We start from the raw sequence: 16,914 nt of genomic DNA, 5'->3' as shown, positions 1-16,914 counted from the left end.
AGGGTGGGGGTCCTGCTTGGGTGCCTGGCCAGCCTGGATGAGGGGATGATGGCTGTTTGCAGCTGGTCACACCCCCTTCAGGGTCGGGGTCCCCACTGGGGTGCCTGGCCAGTCTGGGTAAGGGGCTGAGTGCTGTTTTCAGGCTGGCGGGTGACTGAAGCTCCCAACCGCTCCTTTTTTTCTTTTTTTTCTTTTTATTCTGGGCCAGCTTTAGCTCTGAGGCTTGGCTCCAGCTCTGAGGCCTCGGCTGCTGAAAGCAGGTTTCTGGAGTTTGTTTAGATTCTATATTTGTAACAATGTTTCAAACTGCAAGCTCAGAGCCCAGCAGCGGCAGGCGGGGAGCTTCCTCTGTCACTGAAGCAAGCAAGCCTCATGTTCGCCGCCATCTTGGCTGGCAGTTAATTTGCATATCGCCCTGATTAGCCAATGGGAAGGTTAGCGGAGGTACGGCTAATTACCAGGTTTCTCTTTGATTAGATAGGATGGCATTCAATAAGTATGTCTTACCAAATATTTACCATACCTTATTCTTCAGGCATGATTTGACAGCAAGAGAACCATGTTTCCAATATGTTAACAAGGTTTCAATGAGTAAAGTGAGGTTTAGTCAATAAAGAGAAGTCTGCTGCCCCTCCTTCCTCGCTGTGGCTCTTTGGTGAGAAAACCTTCAGACAGACACTGCCCGCCCATTTGTACCACACCCTATTTTTTGTAACATTTCTCTGATTCACTCTCAGCTGTTCATGACCTACCACAACTTTGATGGGAAAATCAGTCCAAGCTGAATCCAGGAATGCCAAAGAAAGAAATCATGGCCCTTTCTCCATGACAGGCTTCTGTACAATCTAGATGAGGCACAATGAACACAGCTGTGGAAAGGGTGTGGACTTTCATCAGACAAACCTGGTTTTCACCTCAGCTCCAGTACGTTGTAGCTCCACAGCCTTAGGTAAGTAATTTGGAAACTCAAACTTGCCTGTAGAACGTAGATATAATCACTACGTTGCTGGATTATTGTGAAGATTAGATGAAATAACACATCACGTACTTAGCAGAGTGCCTGGCATACAGTAGGTGCTTAGTAATCTCTTCCCATCATAGGGAGCACACATAGATGGTCAGATATTTTTTCCAACCCCAATTTCTCTCAAAAATTAGAAAGGACAACTCCTTTCTTGTAGATGGCTATAGTGCTTTTGTGTTTTTTAAGCAAATGATTCTAGAATGTTCCACAAATACTCGGAAGAAAAACAGAGTTTACAACTCAATTTAGGAGACTCTGAGTCTAATGTGAAAATTTTAAAATGATTTCCTTCAAAATACTTAAACAATGCTGAGCCCATAAACCGAGAGATTTTTTCAGCACGGTGGTGGCTTAAGGTACTCTAAGTGCTTGGGGAGCTCCCATATTTTTTAGTAAATTGGTTACTATGTAGCACAAAACAGAAGCCACCCACATAACCCTAGACTTACTTTAGGCTCTCCTGGGAATTTTCTTCTAGTTGATAGCTAAAAAACATCTGATTACCTACAGTAATACTACTATTTTAAGCAAAAAGATTACAGATAAGAAGGAATGAGAACTAATCTTTTTTTAGTCTGTGACCTTAAGCAAGGCTAGTTACCCTTTGTGGTTAAATAATGGCAACTTATTGAATTTTTACCAACTTCACAAAGAAATGCTTTTTTTTTTTTTTTTTACAAAGATCTAGCTTGCTTACACACAGAATAGAAAAAACAAAGGCTGCCCTTCCAGTATGGTAGTCACCACATGTGGCTACTGGGCATGAGAATGTGACCAGTCCCATCCATGCTGTGCTGCAAGTGTAAACACACACTGGACTGCAAAGACTTAATACAAACAAAGAATACAAAACACCTCATTAATGTTACATTGTACACATGTGACATTATATCTTGGCTATCTTGGGTTAAAATATATTATTAGAGTTTGTTTGCTTATATATTTTTTTAAATGTAGTTACTAGTACATTTAAAATTATTGGTACATCTGCTGAGGCAGCCGATCGATGTTTCTTTCTCCTTGATGTTTCTATCTCTCTCCCCTCATTTCTCTCTAAAAATCAATAAAAACACATTTTATAAATAAATAAAACAAAATTGCATCTGCTGCTTGCTGGGTGAGGGTGTTTCAACTGAAGTTCTAAGGTGACTACACCAGGGTGATGCTCTATACATCTCCCTGCCTCAGTTTCGTCATTTGTAAAATGTCAACACCTTGGATTAGATGTCTTTTAAAACCTCTATGGCTCTAGCATTCCAGAACTCCAGGGTTCAATAGTTGTTGCTGGTAGAGAAAATTCACGAGGACTGGTTGATGACTGCTGTAACTAAGAGGCAGGGCAGCCTACGTTAGGGCTGGCTCCAGACAAGGTGCCTAAGAAAAGCTCAGGGTGTCTCTTCCACCCAACCAGCAGCCTGTGTGTCTCAAGGCTGCAGACAGTGCTGCTGTACTTCCTCTGCCAGCCCCGCAAACTGACGGAAAGCCCTGCCCTGACCTGGGTGGCTCCAGGGCTCAGCACGTGTGCCACCTATTAACAGAGCTGTCCGTACTTCTAGGCACAGCTGATGGCTGGCTCGCTGTGGGCTGAAGCACAGGGCGCAGTGGGACTGAAACATTCTGGCTGCCAAAAGGGTCCAGAACGCTGACTTCATCAGTCAGGAGCCAAAAAGTAGCAAACAACAACAACAATTTGTATATTATATTTATCAGACTCCTGAAAGAAGCATTAAAAAGACAACATATAACTATCAGTTTTATCCAAAGCATTATTCTATATTTGTTTGTTTTCTGTTAAAATGGCACCTTCTGAATTAACCTGGACTGAGAGATAGAGTCCCCCCAACCCAGTAAAGTACTTGGGAGTCTGCACCAAGCCACCTTCGTGGCCCACATTCCACCATTTGACAGCAGCATGCAGCAAACATTTTTCGGTGTCTATCATGTGCCGGGCACCAGATACAACAGCAATATACGTCCCTTGTCCTTAAGCAGTTTTCAAGGTGTGGAGAATACCAAGTAAGATGACAAATGTGACTCTGTGAAAATTGGATGGTAAGTTTTGGGTGCTTGTCTTAAAAGCATCTAGCTCAGAACCTGGGAAGGCATTTTGGAGAAAGTGAGATTTAAGTGAGATCTAAAAACTGACCAAACGAGGAGGAGGAAGAAACAGTCCATGCTCTACAGGACAGAAATGAAGATGAACGAGGCGCATCACCAGAAGACCGCAGTTTAGAGCGTGAAGGGACTAGGGGCAAGAGAGGAACCTGAGCGGGAAGCAGGGGCCAGACCAAGGCGGGCCTGGGATACCCTGCGAAGGAGCTGATAATGGTGGCCTAAACCTGCGGCAGTCGTCCCATTCTATCTCGTCTTGGGAGAATTAAACTGCTTCCTACTGCCCAAGCATGCCCTGTAGTACCATACTGTCTTGTCTTTGCACAAGCCATCCCTCCTTCTTGAAGGCCTTCCTGTCTCTGCCCTTCTTATTTTTATCTCAGAAATCCCACATGGATTTCTGGCCCCAAAGAAATTAACTGGAGTTGGCACACAAAAGAAAAGTGATTGGTCATCAATCTTCTAGACTGGCATCTACTTGCAGGAAGGCACCGTGTCCTTTCCATGGTTGGAATCACAATATTTCACTCTGTTTGATACGTGGAGTAATGTAAGGAACCTCCCAAAGGTCTCTTCCCTTAAAACCTTTCCCAGCCCCAAGACTAATCAATCATTCCCTAGCCTGTAAGCACACTTCTTGTAATAGAGTTTGGGGTGACAGGATCCAACTTAATAACCAACTTCTTTGAGAACTGCCCCCGTTGGTTGCAGCTGAGCAGTCAGGTTAGGGCAATGTGATCATGTGCCTTGGGTATTGCTGACTGAGTCAGGAGAGGACATGAGACTCAGATCTTGCCTCTCACTTAGAAACCACGGCTGAGACCTGCTGGTAGGTCCCTGCTAAGTGCTTTAGCTGGGAGGACATTTGCTAGTACACTTGGAATCTGTGAGCTAGGCAACTTCTCCATTGTATGCAGAAGTAGAGAAAGTCATAAAAGTAAACCATGGCCACAGTTCTGGACAACTTTCCAGCGTCTTGTTCTAGTCATTTCATGATCCCTGATCAAATGTCCTGATACTGAGTGATGGGAAGACCTCTGCATCTCTATAACCAATCCCAGCTCTTAGTCTGAGGGAGGTGGAATGGGTTTCAGAGTCTGCTATCACATAAGTCCTGTTTTAAGTAGCTCTGATGCCTTGATACAGCAGTTACTCATTTCTATACTAAAGTCAAAGTGGATACACATGCGACACAGGTGCTGTCACTTTCCCAGACAATTCTCGAAGCAGACATGACTAAGTGACCACAGCACTCTATAGGGCCTCACAAGCCATCACAACAGGATTCCCGGTGGCCCCAAAGAAATTAACTGAGTTGGCACACAAAAGAAAAGTTATTGGTCATCAATGTTCTAGAATGGCATCTACTTGCAAGAAGGTACCGTGTCCTTTCCATGGTTGGAATCACAATATTTTGCTCTGTGTTTGACACAAGGTCAGTGTGAAATAATGCTTGCTTGGAGGCTAAATTGTGACTATTGTTTTAACCTGATTGCTCATTCTTGCCTCTACCTTCACCCATTTTAGCTCAATGGAAGTCTAGAAAGGATTCATTCTTTCACACTCTAAGAAACAAGGTAAGTAATTAAATAGGTACAGAAAGAGCTGAAATACAGTAGTGCACCTCACCCTCAGGTACACACTTACAAACCCATCTCTGCCCGTCTGTGTCTTGTTCTTCTTTTTTATCCCTGGGGATAGGGTCACATTTTAAAGTTACATTGATTTAGGGCAGCAGTCACCAACCAGTGGTCTGCGGAGGTTGGAAAGGTTGGCGACCACTGCTCTAGAGCATGGTTGCTCAAATCCTTACAGAATCAGGGCACGCTGTTATTTCTGTCTTGTGACTTACATATATACATTCAGAAAGTGGGGCCTATTAACCTATTTGTAGATTAGTTTTTGTTTACCCATAATTTATCACAAACTTATTTTCATTGTGAAAAAAATGATCTAACTACCACATGATAACCTGTAAACTTCAGGAGCTGTAAAACATGTAAACTTAAGGAAGTGTGAACTACAGAAAATTTGTAACTTTCAGAAACTATGTCTGTTACAACAAAGCCAAGGTTACTCCTCTCCCTCCTTAATGTCTTTATCAATAACACTAGAGGCACAGGTGTGGCCCCTAGGCCTGGCCAGAAATCAAAGCACAAGCGTCTGAAATGGAAGGGCAGGTCCCGGCTGACCTCTGGGCCTTAAGCAGCACCTGGGCCCCCGGCACCCCCCTCCACCTGAGTCACAGCACCCGCGTCCCCACGCAGAGATGAAGTAAGCGCGCCACAGGCTGGGGTGCAATATGGGCCTCTGGGCCGCCCAGCGGTGCTGCACGGAAGCCGGGCAGGCAGCGTGCTCTCTCCTGACTGGCCTCGCAGACTGGCTCCTGCGCGTACCCACCGGAAGCCTGACTGGCCCTGTGGTCCTGGAGGCTGCAGCCCGGCTCACCTGGAAGATGCCACACGGGTGCGAGACAGGCTTCTCGCAGGCGCCCAGCACCTAAAGTGTGTGGGGCGGTGCTTCCCAGCACATGATCCCTGGCATCCCAGGGGAGGGTAGCAGGGGGAGTGAGAGAGAGCTCAGAGGACACTCGCCATTCTCACCGCACCTCCGGTGTCATCCCTGCCTTCAGGTAGCCAGCAAGAGGTTGCAGCACATTGCAGACGCCCGCCATGTTGTGCACTGCCCCCTGGTAGTCATAGTGAGAGGTTGAACTCTGGATCGAATGACTGCCAGAGGGGATAATTTGCATATTAAGCTTTTATTATATAGGATAGGCTCAGTTCCTCTCTGTCCAACCATAGCAAGTTTTTCTGATCACTTCAGCTAACTATGATTAGTAAGCGAGCACCATAAAAATCAGTACATACCAACTCCATTAACTGTTTGAGCTGACCAATCTCTTCTGGCAGCGATCCAAGTTTGTTGTTACTTGCAATTAAAACTTTGAGAGGCAGACCACACAGGCAGGCGGGCAGGGTGGATAGCTGATTTCGACTGAAAAGACAATACAAGGGCACATGTGAACATACAGGCCACTCCATACCATTTGTGAATCTTTTTCACAAGGAAGGAGAAAAAGTGAGCTGAAAAGACACTTAACAAATATGAAAATCCAATAAAGTTTCTGTATATGTAATAACTACAAACTCCTATGTATAAGACAAGAAAATATATTTTACAAAAAGAGAGGCATAGCTGTTCTGAGGTAAAGCACAAGGAACCCCTGCAGAAGCTGAGCCCATGGCCAGCCAGGGGACAGGTGGGCAACATGCCCTGCATCACCAATAGCAACAGGAAGCTGGTGCCAACTGTCATCTTCCTGACAATGTGAACAGGAAATCCTGAGAGGACCGAAGGCATTGTCTCACCTATTTTAGTAATAATGGAGAGATCATTTTCCTGCAACTCACAAAACCACCAGCCAATTTCCAACGTTTTGACTCACTGTGGCTGTTTGCTTAGGTATGTGCAAGAGAGCTACTTAAAAAAATCATTATTGCTGAGTTTTCTGAGTGGTGGGAAAATATTGAAGAAATGAAGTCTAAGAATCATCCACACATATATGGCAGTGACTTATTTTATCTCCTCCCACACAAGCAGCCCCTTTCCTGGTATCAAGTAAGGAGACAGATGGTTTTCAGCTTCCCTTTCTTTTCTGGCCATGCTACTGATGAAGTCAACAACCAGACAGTAAATATAAAACTCTGTTGTATGTCATGGATTGCACCTACTTAGAACTTGTGTGTGTAAAGCTTCAGAGGCTGTGGTACTGTATGCATGTATTTATGGGTGCATATAACATCGGTGTGTGCAAGGGCATGAGACAGACAGATGGACTGCAAACACATAGATTGTTACCAGTGATCATTTGGGGGGGGAATAGGCACAATGAGTGGATTTTATTTTCCTTACTACATTTTGCTGAATTTTCCAAAATGACTACAAAGTGCTTTTATAATTAGGAAACAGATCCTATATAATAAAAGCCTAATATGCAAATTGACCAAATGGCAGAACGTCCGGTTGCTATGATGTGCACTGGCCACCAGGGGGAAGACGCTCAATGCAGGAGGTGCCCCAAGGCCACAGGCCCCAAGGCAGCCAAGGTGGGTGCGAGCAGGAACCGCCCCCAACTGCCCCAGCAGTCGCCCCACAGATCGGCCCTGATTGTCAGCCAGGCCTAGGGACCTTACCCATACACAAATTTCGTGCACCAGGCCTCTAGTATCATAAAAAAATAAACTTCATCTGGATACTGGTTATATGGATGCTTCTTTTGTGAAAATTCATTAAGATGTACATTTATGATCTGGGCATTTTTCTGTATGTGTAAAGGTTTTACTCTCTCATTCCCCCATACCATATGAGAGTGGAGCGATCTGGTTAGCTAAAGGGTATCTCTAACTACTGGGCTCATAAAAAACAGGTGTTCTCTTGAAAGAACCTTCCTAATATGGGTACTCTGTTGTAACCACCCTAACACCTCTCCTGCTCCTGGTCTCCAATGCCCAAGTAATGAGGTTTTAGCAAGAAAAGATACGGCCACATCTTCTCACTACTGCCCAGGCCCAAAGAGAAAGCTATTCCCAGAGAGGAGCACAAGAATGAGAGAAATTTCTCTATGAGGGTCCAGCAGAGGAGAGGAGATTGAGAGCCCTATGGGGGTGGGGGTGGGTGTTCCTGGCACTAGAAGGACCAGCTAGCTCTTCACTCCCTCCTGGTTAGGATGGCAGGCGAGAATAAGGGTGATGGGTTCACCCTGGCCCTCTCTCCTGATCTCTGGGGATAGTGGTAGGAGAATCTAAGACTACTAGCCTGTCTGTCTGTCCTCTCAAACCCCTCCTGCACCCTGTCACATCCACAGAAGCCTTCTGGATAGAGAAGGAGAGGCCCTGCTTCCTGGTGCCTACTGGGAGAGCTTTCTTCAAAGACACTACCTCCTGAAAAGAGAACTCAATTCATCAAAAGGTGGCAAGTAAATAATTTGGGATGTAATTCATGGTTATAAAATATTCATTAATATGTAATTTCATAAAGTGAGGATTGGTAAATTAAAATGTTAATAAGATAATTGTATTATTTGAGCTATACTAAGCTTCCTTTTCAAGAGATAATACTGAGAACAAAGATAATTATGTTCAAAATTTCTACATTCCTATTTTCCACAGAATCAACGATTACAGTTGAGATCTTTCCTTTTTTTTCTTATCTTGGAAACTCAGATTTAAACTATTCCCAGTCTCACTACCTTAATGCAGGCACCTAATTATATTAACAGATTTTGAATTGGAGAGGCATTTATCTTACTATTTAAGTAATGCAATGAAGGCTCTGTTTATTCAGAAGCATGAGTATTGAAATAGCCTGAAATTCTTCCAGGGTGTGTACTAATTGAAAATAAAATAAAATTTATGCTTGTGAAAGCATTTAGTTTCTTTGATAGGAAAGAGTGCTATTTATGCTAAGAGCTGCTGATGAGATAGGTATTTATTTATGCCCCACACATTCCTGTATTTAATCACTAGTAGACCAATAACATGCCAAGTCTGGTGATAATACAACATGCCACAGACCTGGGGCACATTTCTTCTACTGCATCTATCTGTTCCCTCAGCCTCTACCTCACATATTTTATCACAGGATGTTCCAGTATGACTTTTAATTTCCCCAATTGAAAAAGGAAATACACATGCACACAAAATCCCATTAGCTCTCCAGCAGGTATTTATAAAGGAGAAGAGAAATTGTTCCCTTTAATCCTCTACCCACATCAGCAGCCTGAGCTTTTTGAAACCACTCATCTGGCATTTTTTCTTAAGCAAATAAGTACCTCAGGCTGAAATCCACTACCCTACCCTCCCACTAGTCTCTTGGGGGCCTGAGCCCTATAAATACCCCTTTGAAGAAAGAATGTGTAAAAATAAGGCCATTTAGTGTCTAATAAAGTAACATTTACCTTCAAATCTAGCCTGTGAGCCATATCTGAAAACAAAATAAAAAATTAACTCACTCATTACAAAAGAGTAAATTAGTGGGGGGAAAGGGCCACTCACTCAGTAGTAGAAATCATAGATCCAGTCATGGTGGCCAGAAACTTCCTGCCATCAAAGAGCCAAGCTCACCCAGCATCCCATCAGTCTCCCTGCCCATCAGCATAGAGGATGGCACAGGGAGCAATGAGGAGAGGAAGGCAGGCAGTGGGCTTTTACCACAGTTACTGTTAATGCTTGTCTTCTATCTTTCTCAGTTGAATGACTCTCCATTAGATTTGTCTCTGTCCTAATTCCAAGATGGAACAAGGCAGCTCAACATAGTATGAACAATTTTGATAGCCTAAATTTCTCTTGGTTTCAAGTATCACTTAATCTAATTCTTAAATTAAGAAATTCACAAGCCAGGTCATTTATTTGTGGTTTTACTTTTGCAGAGTCTTATTTTAGTGTATTTTGACTATGGCACTTATTAATATGGCACATATTATTAATGTTTTCAAACTTAGTATTTGACAATTTATTATTGGTTTATTAGGGAATTATTTCCTCTAAAGTATGTGATGATGAAGGCATGCTATATTGTTACATGTGACTTTATTATCAGGGCATCATATGTATTTTTTATTCTACTGGACTATAAGAGTGAGCAAAAGTAGGTTAATAATAATAAATACAATCTACACTAATAAAAGAGAAACATGCAAATTGGTGTCACTCCGCTACCCTTCCCATTGGCTAATCAGGGCGATATGCACATTAACTGCCAGACAAGATGGAGGCCGGCAACCAGGCAGCTTGAAGCGAACATGAGGCTTGCTTGCTTCAGTGACGGAGGAATCCAATGTTCCCCACCTGCCGCTGCGGGCCTCTGAGCTTGCAGTTTGAAACCTTGTTACAATTCTAGAAGCTAAACAAAACCCCAGAAACCTGCTTTCAGCCAGCCGGGATCTCAGAGCTGGAGTTGAAACAGTGTTTAGATTATAGAACCCAAACAAATCAGATACCTGCTTTCAGCAGCCGAGGTCTAAGAGCTGGAGCCAAGCCTCAGAGCTAAAGCTGGCCCAGAATAAAAAAAAAAAAAAAAAAAGAAAAAAAGGAGCAGTTGGGAGCTTCAGTCACCCGCCAGCCTGAAAGCAGCCCTCAGCCCCTCACCCAGACTGGCCAGGCACCCGAGTGGGGACCTCCACCCTGAAGGGTGTGTGACCAGCTGCAAACAGCCATCATCCCCTCATCCAGGCTGGCCAGGCACCCCAGTGGGGACCCCCACCCTGATCCAGGACACCCTTCAGGGCAAACCAGCCAGCCCCCACCCATGTACCAGGACTCTATCCTATATAGTAAAAGGGCAATATGCCTCCCAGCACTGGGATCAGCGGAGCCGAGAGGCCTCCTGGCACCAGGATCAGCGTGACAGGGGGCAGCGCCCAAACCCCCTGATCGCCTGCGGCTCTGTGTGTGACAGGGGGCGGGGCCACAACCTCCTATCCGCCCTGCTCTGTTCGTGACAGGGGAAGGCACCCCAACCCCCTGATCAGCCCTGCTCTGTGCCTGATAGGGGGGAGTTCCCCAACCCCCTGATTGGCCCTACTCTGTGTGACAGGGGGTGGCGCCGCAACCTCCCCATCGACCCTGCCTTGAGTGTGAAAGGGGCGGTGCCCCAACTCCCCAATCAGCCCTACCCTGAGCATGACTGAGGGTGGCATTGCAACCTCCCGATCTGCCCTGCTCTGTGCATGACAGGGGGCGGTGCCCCAACTCCCCAATCAGCCCTGCTCTGAGCCCGACCAGGGGCTGCACCTAGAGATTGGGCCTGCCCTCTGCCACCCGGAAGCAGGCCTAAATCAGCAGGTCATTATCTCCCGAGGGGTCCCAGACTGTGAGAGGGAACAGGCCAGGCTGAGGGACCCCCCCTTCCCCCTCCGAGTGCACAAATTTTTGTGCACCAGGCCTCTAGTAACTAATAATAATTATACAAAAATAAACTCACACTAAATCCATATATAAAGATTAAATCAAGCCCAACCATTAATGTTGCCAACTATTAGGGAGGTAACCAAAAGAGCATATGTGTGCTTAGCTAGGTTTTAGTGGTTTTTATTTCCTAATTGCTAAAATTTCAGTCACTTTTAGAATATGGTTTCATATTTCACTTATTGAAAACATATCAATTAAAAATAAAGATCATTATTCTAAGGCATACTGAGGAGAACCAGGCTATACACTTTCAGGCCAAAACAAACCTTATAACTATTTCAAATGTGGAGAACCAACATCCTAAATAATAAAAACCTAATATGGAAATTGACCAAACAGTGAAATGACAGGTTAGCGGGGGGCGGAGCCAATGAGCAGGGGGTACCAGGCCAGCCAAGGTGGGTGCCAGCGGGCAGAGGGAGGGGATGGTGATTGGGGGATGGCACCATCCCCCCAATCGGCCTGCTGGTGGCCTCCTGCAGAGGGAGGCCACTGGTGGCAGTGGCGGGGTGATGGGGGGCGGGGCCGGCCAGTTGACAGCTGGCTTGGTCCCCCAATCAGCCCGCCAGTCACCTCCCACAAAGGCAGGCCAGACATCCCCCAAGGGCTCCTGGACTGCAAGAGGGCACAGGCCGAGCTGAGGGACCCTTCCCCCATATCCCCGCCCCCGAGTGCATGAATTTTTGTGCACCAGGCCTCTAGTTACAACCACATGGATAACTTTTTTATCCATCATCTCTAATTTCAGGATCCCACCAGTTCTCGAGGAAACCATGCATATCTAAGGTTCACCACCTCCATTTACAATTTGGATTCCAAAGAGAAACAAGTAATGATGAATAGATCACAATTCTATTAAGAAAATGTCACAGCATACATCTGAAGGGACACAGAAAAAGTAGGCCAGATTTCCTGGTTGACAGCCTGGGCAGCTCACCCTATATTAGTCTCCGCCAGGGAGGGGAAGGAACAAGTATGTAGTACTTACTGTTATTGTTTGCTTAAATAGCATTAATTGTCTGTGCATGGCACAGGACCTATAGCCAAGAGCAATTATTACTGTAGCCAAGTAAGTTTCCTTTTTCACAGGATCCCTCACCTAATTGTGTTTTCATGTTCTTTTTGCATGCCCTATTCACCATTTGTTAAAGGCAGAGTAACTTTTCTGTTTTGTATATGACACTTGACTGTTAATTGTCTTCATGCACATACAACAGTGAACCATATCCATAGAGAACCATTTCCTTTTCTTGCTTGGTCTATTCTAGAAAACCCAGCCAGGCAACATGTCTCACCCTTGTTTCCCCTAATGACTACTGGTTGCCCTTGCATCGCCAGCCTTCTCCCTTCATTCCCACCACCATCATATGTCTGAGACAATCACCAACAACAAGAGCATTGTTTTATGTTGCCTGGTCGTGTTTTGGTCAATTTTAATTTCATAAATAGAAAAGCTATAAATATAATTTTAATCATGTTTTACATGAAATTATTAATCTCAAGTGAGATTATGTATATGCATAAAATCTGGGAGTCTATGTTTAAATTTAACTTTGAAAGCAGTTATGCTACCTACAACTTGAGTATGACAATCATTTGAAAATTTAAAATGTTTCAAAACTAGAACACAGTATTGAATTTTGAATTTTGTTCTTAAACACTATACCAACCCATTCCACACAGACATACAGGCCATGTTTTGAGAAGGCAGAGTCAACTTTAGAAAAGGAAACTGAAAGAAAAGCAAGAAGCACAAAGTGAGTGTCTAAAGCACCTCAGAACTCATGCAAATTGCTGCAACGGGTACTTCCCTGTGCAGTTCCACTGTGCATACCTGCACCATATTTGGCTACTGAAACTGAACTGGTTTCCCACAGTAACAGCCTATCAGTCTCCTCTTGAGTATAAACAAGCCCTTTCTTAAAATATTCCATTTCTATACCCCTAACGGTCAGCAATCACTACTACCAATGTCTGTTTGAAATTACATTTCAAAGTGTGATTATTGAAAACTCGCCCATTCTCAGTTATTCCTTCTCTTTTTTTCTAAAAGTTTTTCTAATTGCTAAAGGACAAGGCTCTAAAAACTATTACTCTTAATTTCCTCTATAACATGTATTATGTTCTTCATTCTAAAAGGAAGTTAAATGTTCAAAATCAAATATTCAAAGAGAACTCAATATCCGATACTAGCAAGAATTTGCCAAACCCCTTCTAAAGTAACAATGTATATTTTTGGATTTTAAGTATTAAGACTGTAGAGGCCTGAGCCTTACGTCCCGGAAAATACCAGTGTGCAAAACATAATTGCTGGCACATAGAAAAACCATCACTACTAGTAAATGGCTAGGAAAGATGTTTAGCACTGAAGATAATTCCCCCACTTCCTGGAACCATGTTTCACATAGAATAGACTCTAATTTGCTTTACCAGGAAGTTACACCTTCCTTACCTGCCTTTTCCTCCAAGCCACTCCACCAAAGCCATGAAATTATACTTTTTGCTTTAACATTTCATTTTTCACAAAAAAGGAAAGGGATATTGATACTGATTTAAATCAGAACAGGCCACTCAGATCAACATGTACCCATGGACAATGAATTAATGAGAAAAAATGTAATAAAAATTAAGATGCCTAAACATTATTATTCATCTATTTCTAAGAATTTTTGAATGTGTAATATAGACTGACATGCACTAATATAAGTCTACGTATATCCTCTTATTTCTACTTATCCTTCCAAAGAAATGAGCTTTCATAATGCTTCTATCATGTAATTTAACAGCCACTGATAACTCAGTTCCACTTAACTGCTCTAATACTTATACAAACCAGTAGCATATCCCCTTTACTGACAATATTATAAAATCCACTTACTGCCCTAGCCAGTTTGGCTTGGTGGATAGAGCATCGACCTGTGGATTGAAGGGTCCTGGGTTCAATTTCGGTTGGTTCTCAACCTTCTGGCCCTTTAAATACAGTTCCTCAGGTTGTGACCCAACTGTAAAATTATTTTCGTTGCTACTTCATAACTGTAATGTTGCTACTGTTATGGATCGTAATGTAAATATCTGATATGCAAGATGGTCTTAGGCGACCGCCAAAGGGGTCACGACCCACAGGTTGAGAACCACTGTTAAGGGCCCAGGCCCAGGTTTCGGGCTTGATCCCCAGTAGGGGGCGTGCAAGAGGCAGCCAATCAATGATTCTCTCTCATCATTGAAGTTTCTATCTCTCTCTCTCCCTTTTCCTCTCTGAAATCAATAAAAATATGTTTTAAAAATCCACTTACTTTACTCAAATACCAGACCTTTGCCACTGTTTTTCTTAGCCCAGATTGTAATTCGTATGACATGCCACAAAACTTGATTCAACAAATTCAACAAACAATTCTTGGGTAGTTATTACAAACTAGTGGAGCAGTGCATGGATTCGTGAACACTGAAAGGAAATTAATTAGAAGAAATATTTTAATATCACTATTCGCCCTTTCTCTATAATAGAAGTGTCAGAGATGAAAGAAAATTTGTAAAATACATATTAAAATAATAAATTGATTAATAAACAATAACATAATATAACAACAACATAGGCATGACATAAAAACCAAAAAAATGACATAAAAACAATATTGATAAAAGTAATGACTGATAAATTGATTAAACTTATTCTAATATCTCTCTGTATACGACATTAAGAGCAAAAACACTTTCAAAGTGCTTGACTAATTTTCCTTGTGATGAACTATTTACAACTTTAACTTTAACGTCACATGCTCTTCGAACTCGAGAGAAAGCAACATATAACTGACCATGTCCGAAAATGGGTTGAGGTAGGAATATTCCTACTCTGTCTAGAGTTTGTCCTTGTGATTTATTAATAGTTATCACAAATGCTGGCATCACAGGAAACTGTCTTTGAATTAATTTAAATGGGAGGCCAGTGTCAGATGGGGACAAATCAATTCTTGGAATCAGAACAACCTCTCCTTCCACAGATCCTGCTAATACTTCAGCTTTGATTATGTTAGGCCGCAATCTTTTGATAATAAATCTGGTACCATTACAAAGACCCCACTTACTATTAAGATTTCTCAGTAGCATGATGATTGCACCTACTTTCAATTTTAATTTATGACACGGCATTCCCAAATAAGTAACACTATTAAAAAATTAGATGGGAAAATTTTCCTTTTCGGCATCATCTGTTGAATCGATGGAATCATCACTCAAAGTGTGAAAATCTTAAGGTGTGAAAAATTTCCATCGAAAATATCCAAGATTTCTTCATTTAATTTATGAACATGCTCATTTTTAGGACAAAGAATCGCACATTTAGATATATTTTTAATATTATCTATAGATATACTATTTCCAAAGGTAACTTCATAATAGATCCGTTACAAGTCATTTCAAGGGGGATTTCAATAATATCCATTCCGAGAGCATTATATGTATCGCACATGAGCAAGTCAACATTTATTTTTAAATTTCCAGTGCATCATATGTACCAGCCGGTTGGTCAGACTGTTGGACGGATGGATGGTGAGCCACTTAGCCTTTTATATTTATAGACTAGAGGCCCGGTGGACAAAAATTTGTGCACTCGGGGGGAAGGGGGGTCCCTCAGCCCGGCCTGTGCCCTCTCGCAGTCTGGGACCCCTCGGGAGATAACGACCTGCTGGTTTAGGCTTGCTCCCGGGTGGCAGAGGGCAGGCCCAATCCTTAGGTGCAGCCTCTGGTCGGCTCAGAGCAGGGCTGACTGGGGAGTTGGGGCACCGCCCCCTGTCATGCACAGAGCAGGGCGAATCGGGAGGTTGCGATGCCACCCTCAGTCACGCTCAGGGTAGGGCCGATTGGGGGGTTGGGGCACTGCCCCCTTTCACACTCAAGGCAGGGTCGATGGGGAGGTTGCAGCGCCACCCCCTGTCACGCATAGAGCAGGACCCATCATGGGGGTTGGGGTTCCGTACCCTGTCATGCACAGAGCAGGGCCCATCGGGGGTTGGGGAGCTCCCCGCTGTCACGCACAGGGCAGGGCCGATCAGAGGGTTGAGGAGCTCCCCCCTGTCACTCACAGAGTAGGGCCGATAGGGGAGTTGGGGCACTGCCCCCTGTCACCCACAGAGAAGGGCCGATCAGGGGGTTGGGGCGCCACCACTGTCACACTCAGGGCAGGGCTGATGGGGAGGTTATGGCTCTGCCTCATCACACACAGAGCAGGGCCAATCAGGGGGTTGGGGCGCCGCACCCTGTCACACACAGAGCTGCAGGGCAATCAGGGGGTTAGGGAGCTCCCCCCTATCAGGCACAGAGCAGGGCTGATCAGGGGGTTGGGGCACCTTCCCCTGTCACAAACAGAGCAGGGCGGATAGGAGGCTGTGGCCCCGCCCCCTGTCACACACAGAGCTGCAGGGCGATCAGGGGGTTTGGGCGCTGCCCCCTGTCACGCTGATCCCGGTGCCGGGAGGCCTCTCGGCTCCGCTGATCCCGGTGCTGGGAGGCATATTACCCTTTTACTATATAGGATAGAGGCCTGGTGCATGGGTGGGGCCGGCTGGTTTGCCCTGAAGGGTGTCCTGTATCAGGGTGGGGATCCCCACTGGGGTGCCTGGCCAGTCTGGGTGAGGGGCTGAGGGCTGTTTTCAGGCTGGCGGGTGACTGAAGCTCCCAACCGCTCCTTTTTTTCTTTTTTTTTTTAATTCTGGGCCAGCTTTAGCTCTGGCTCCAGCTCTGAGGCTTCCGCTGCTGAAAGCAGGTATCTGGTTTGTTTGGGTTCTATAATCAAAACACTGTATCCACTCCAGC

The 16,914-nt window shown here is 44.3% G+C and overlaps 1 protein-coding gene across 4 annotated transcripts in view; it reads right to left on the bottom strand.

Annotated features, from left to right (window-relative positions):
- The window catches only part of LRCH1 (leucine rich repeats and calponin homology domain containing 1), a 259,404-nt gene that overhangs the window by 90,908 nt on the left and 151,582 nt on the right, over positions 1-16,914 (bottom strand). For all 4 annotated transcript variants that reach the window (XM_081083014.1, XM_081083016.1, XM_081083013.1 and 1 more), the window contains exon 3: positions 6,007-6,133. In XM_081083014.1, coding sequence (XP_080939140.1) covers positions 6,007-6,133 — 127 coding nt within the window. The remainder of the gene's footprint in view (positions 1-6,006; positions 6,134-16,914) is intronic.

This window comes from Myotis nattereri, assembly GCF_964212035.1.
Source record: "Myotis nattereri genome assembly, chromosome: 2".
Taxonomy (NCBI): Eukaryota; Metazoa; Chordata; class Mammalia; order Chiroptera; family Vespertilionidae; genus Myotis; species Myotis nattereri.
The sequence above is the reverse complement of the archived record's forward strand: the minus strand, read 5'-3'. Positions and strand labels throughout refer to the sequence as shown.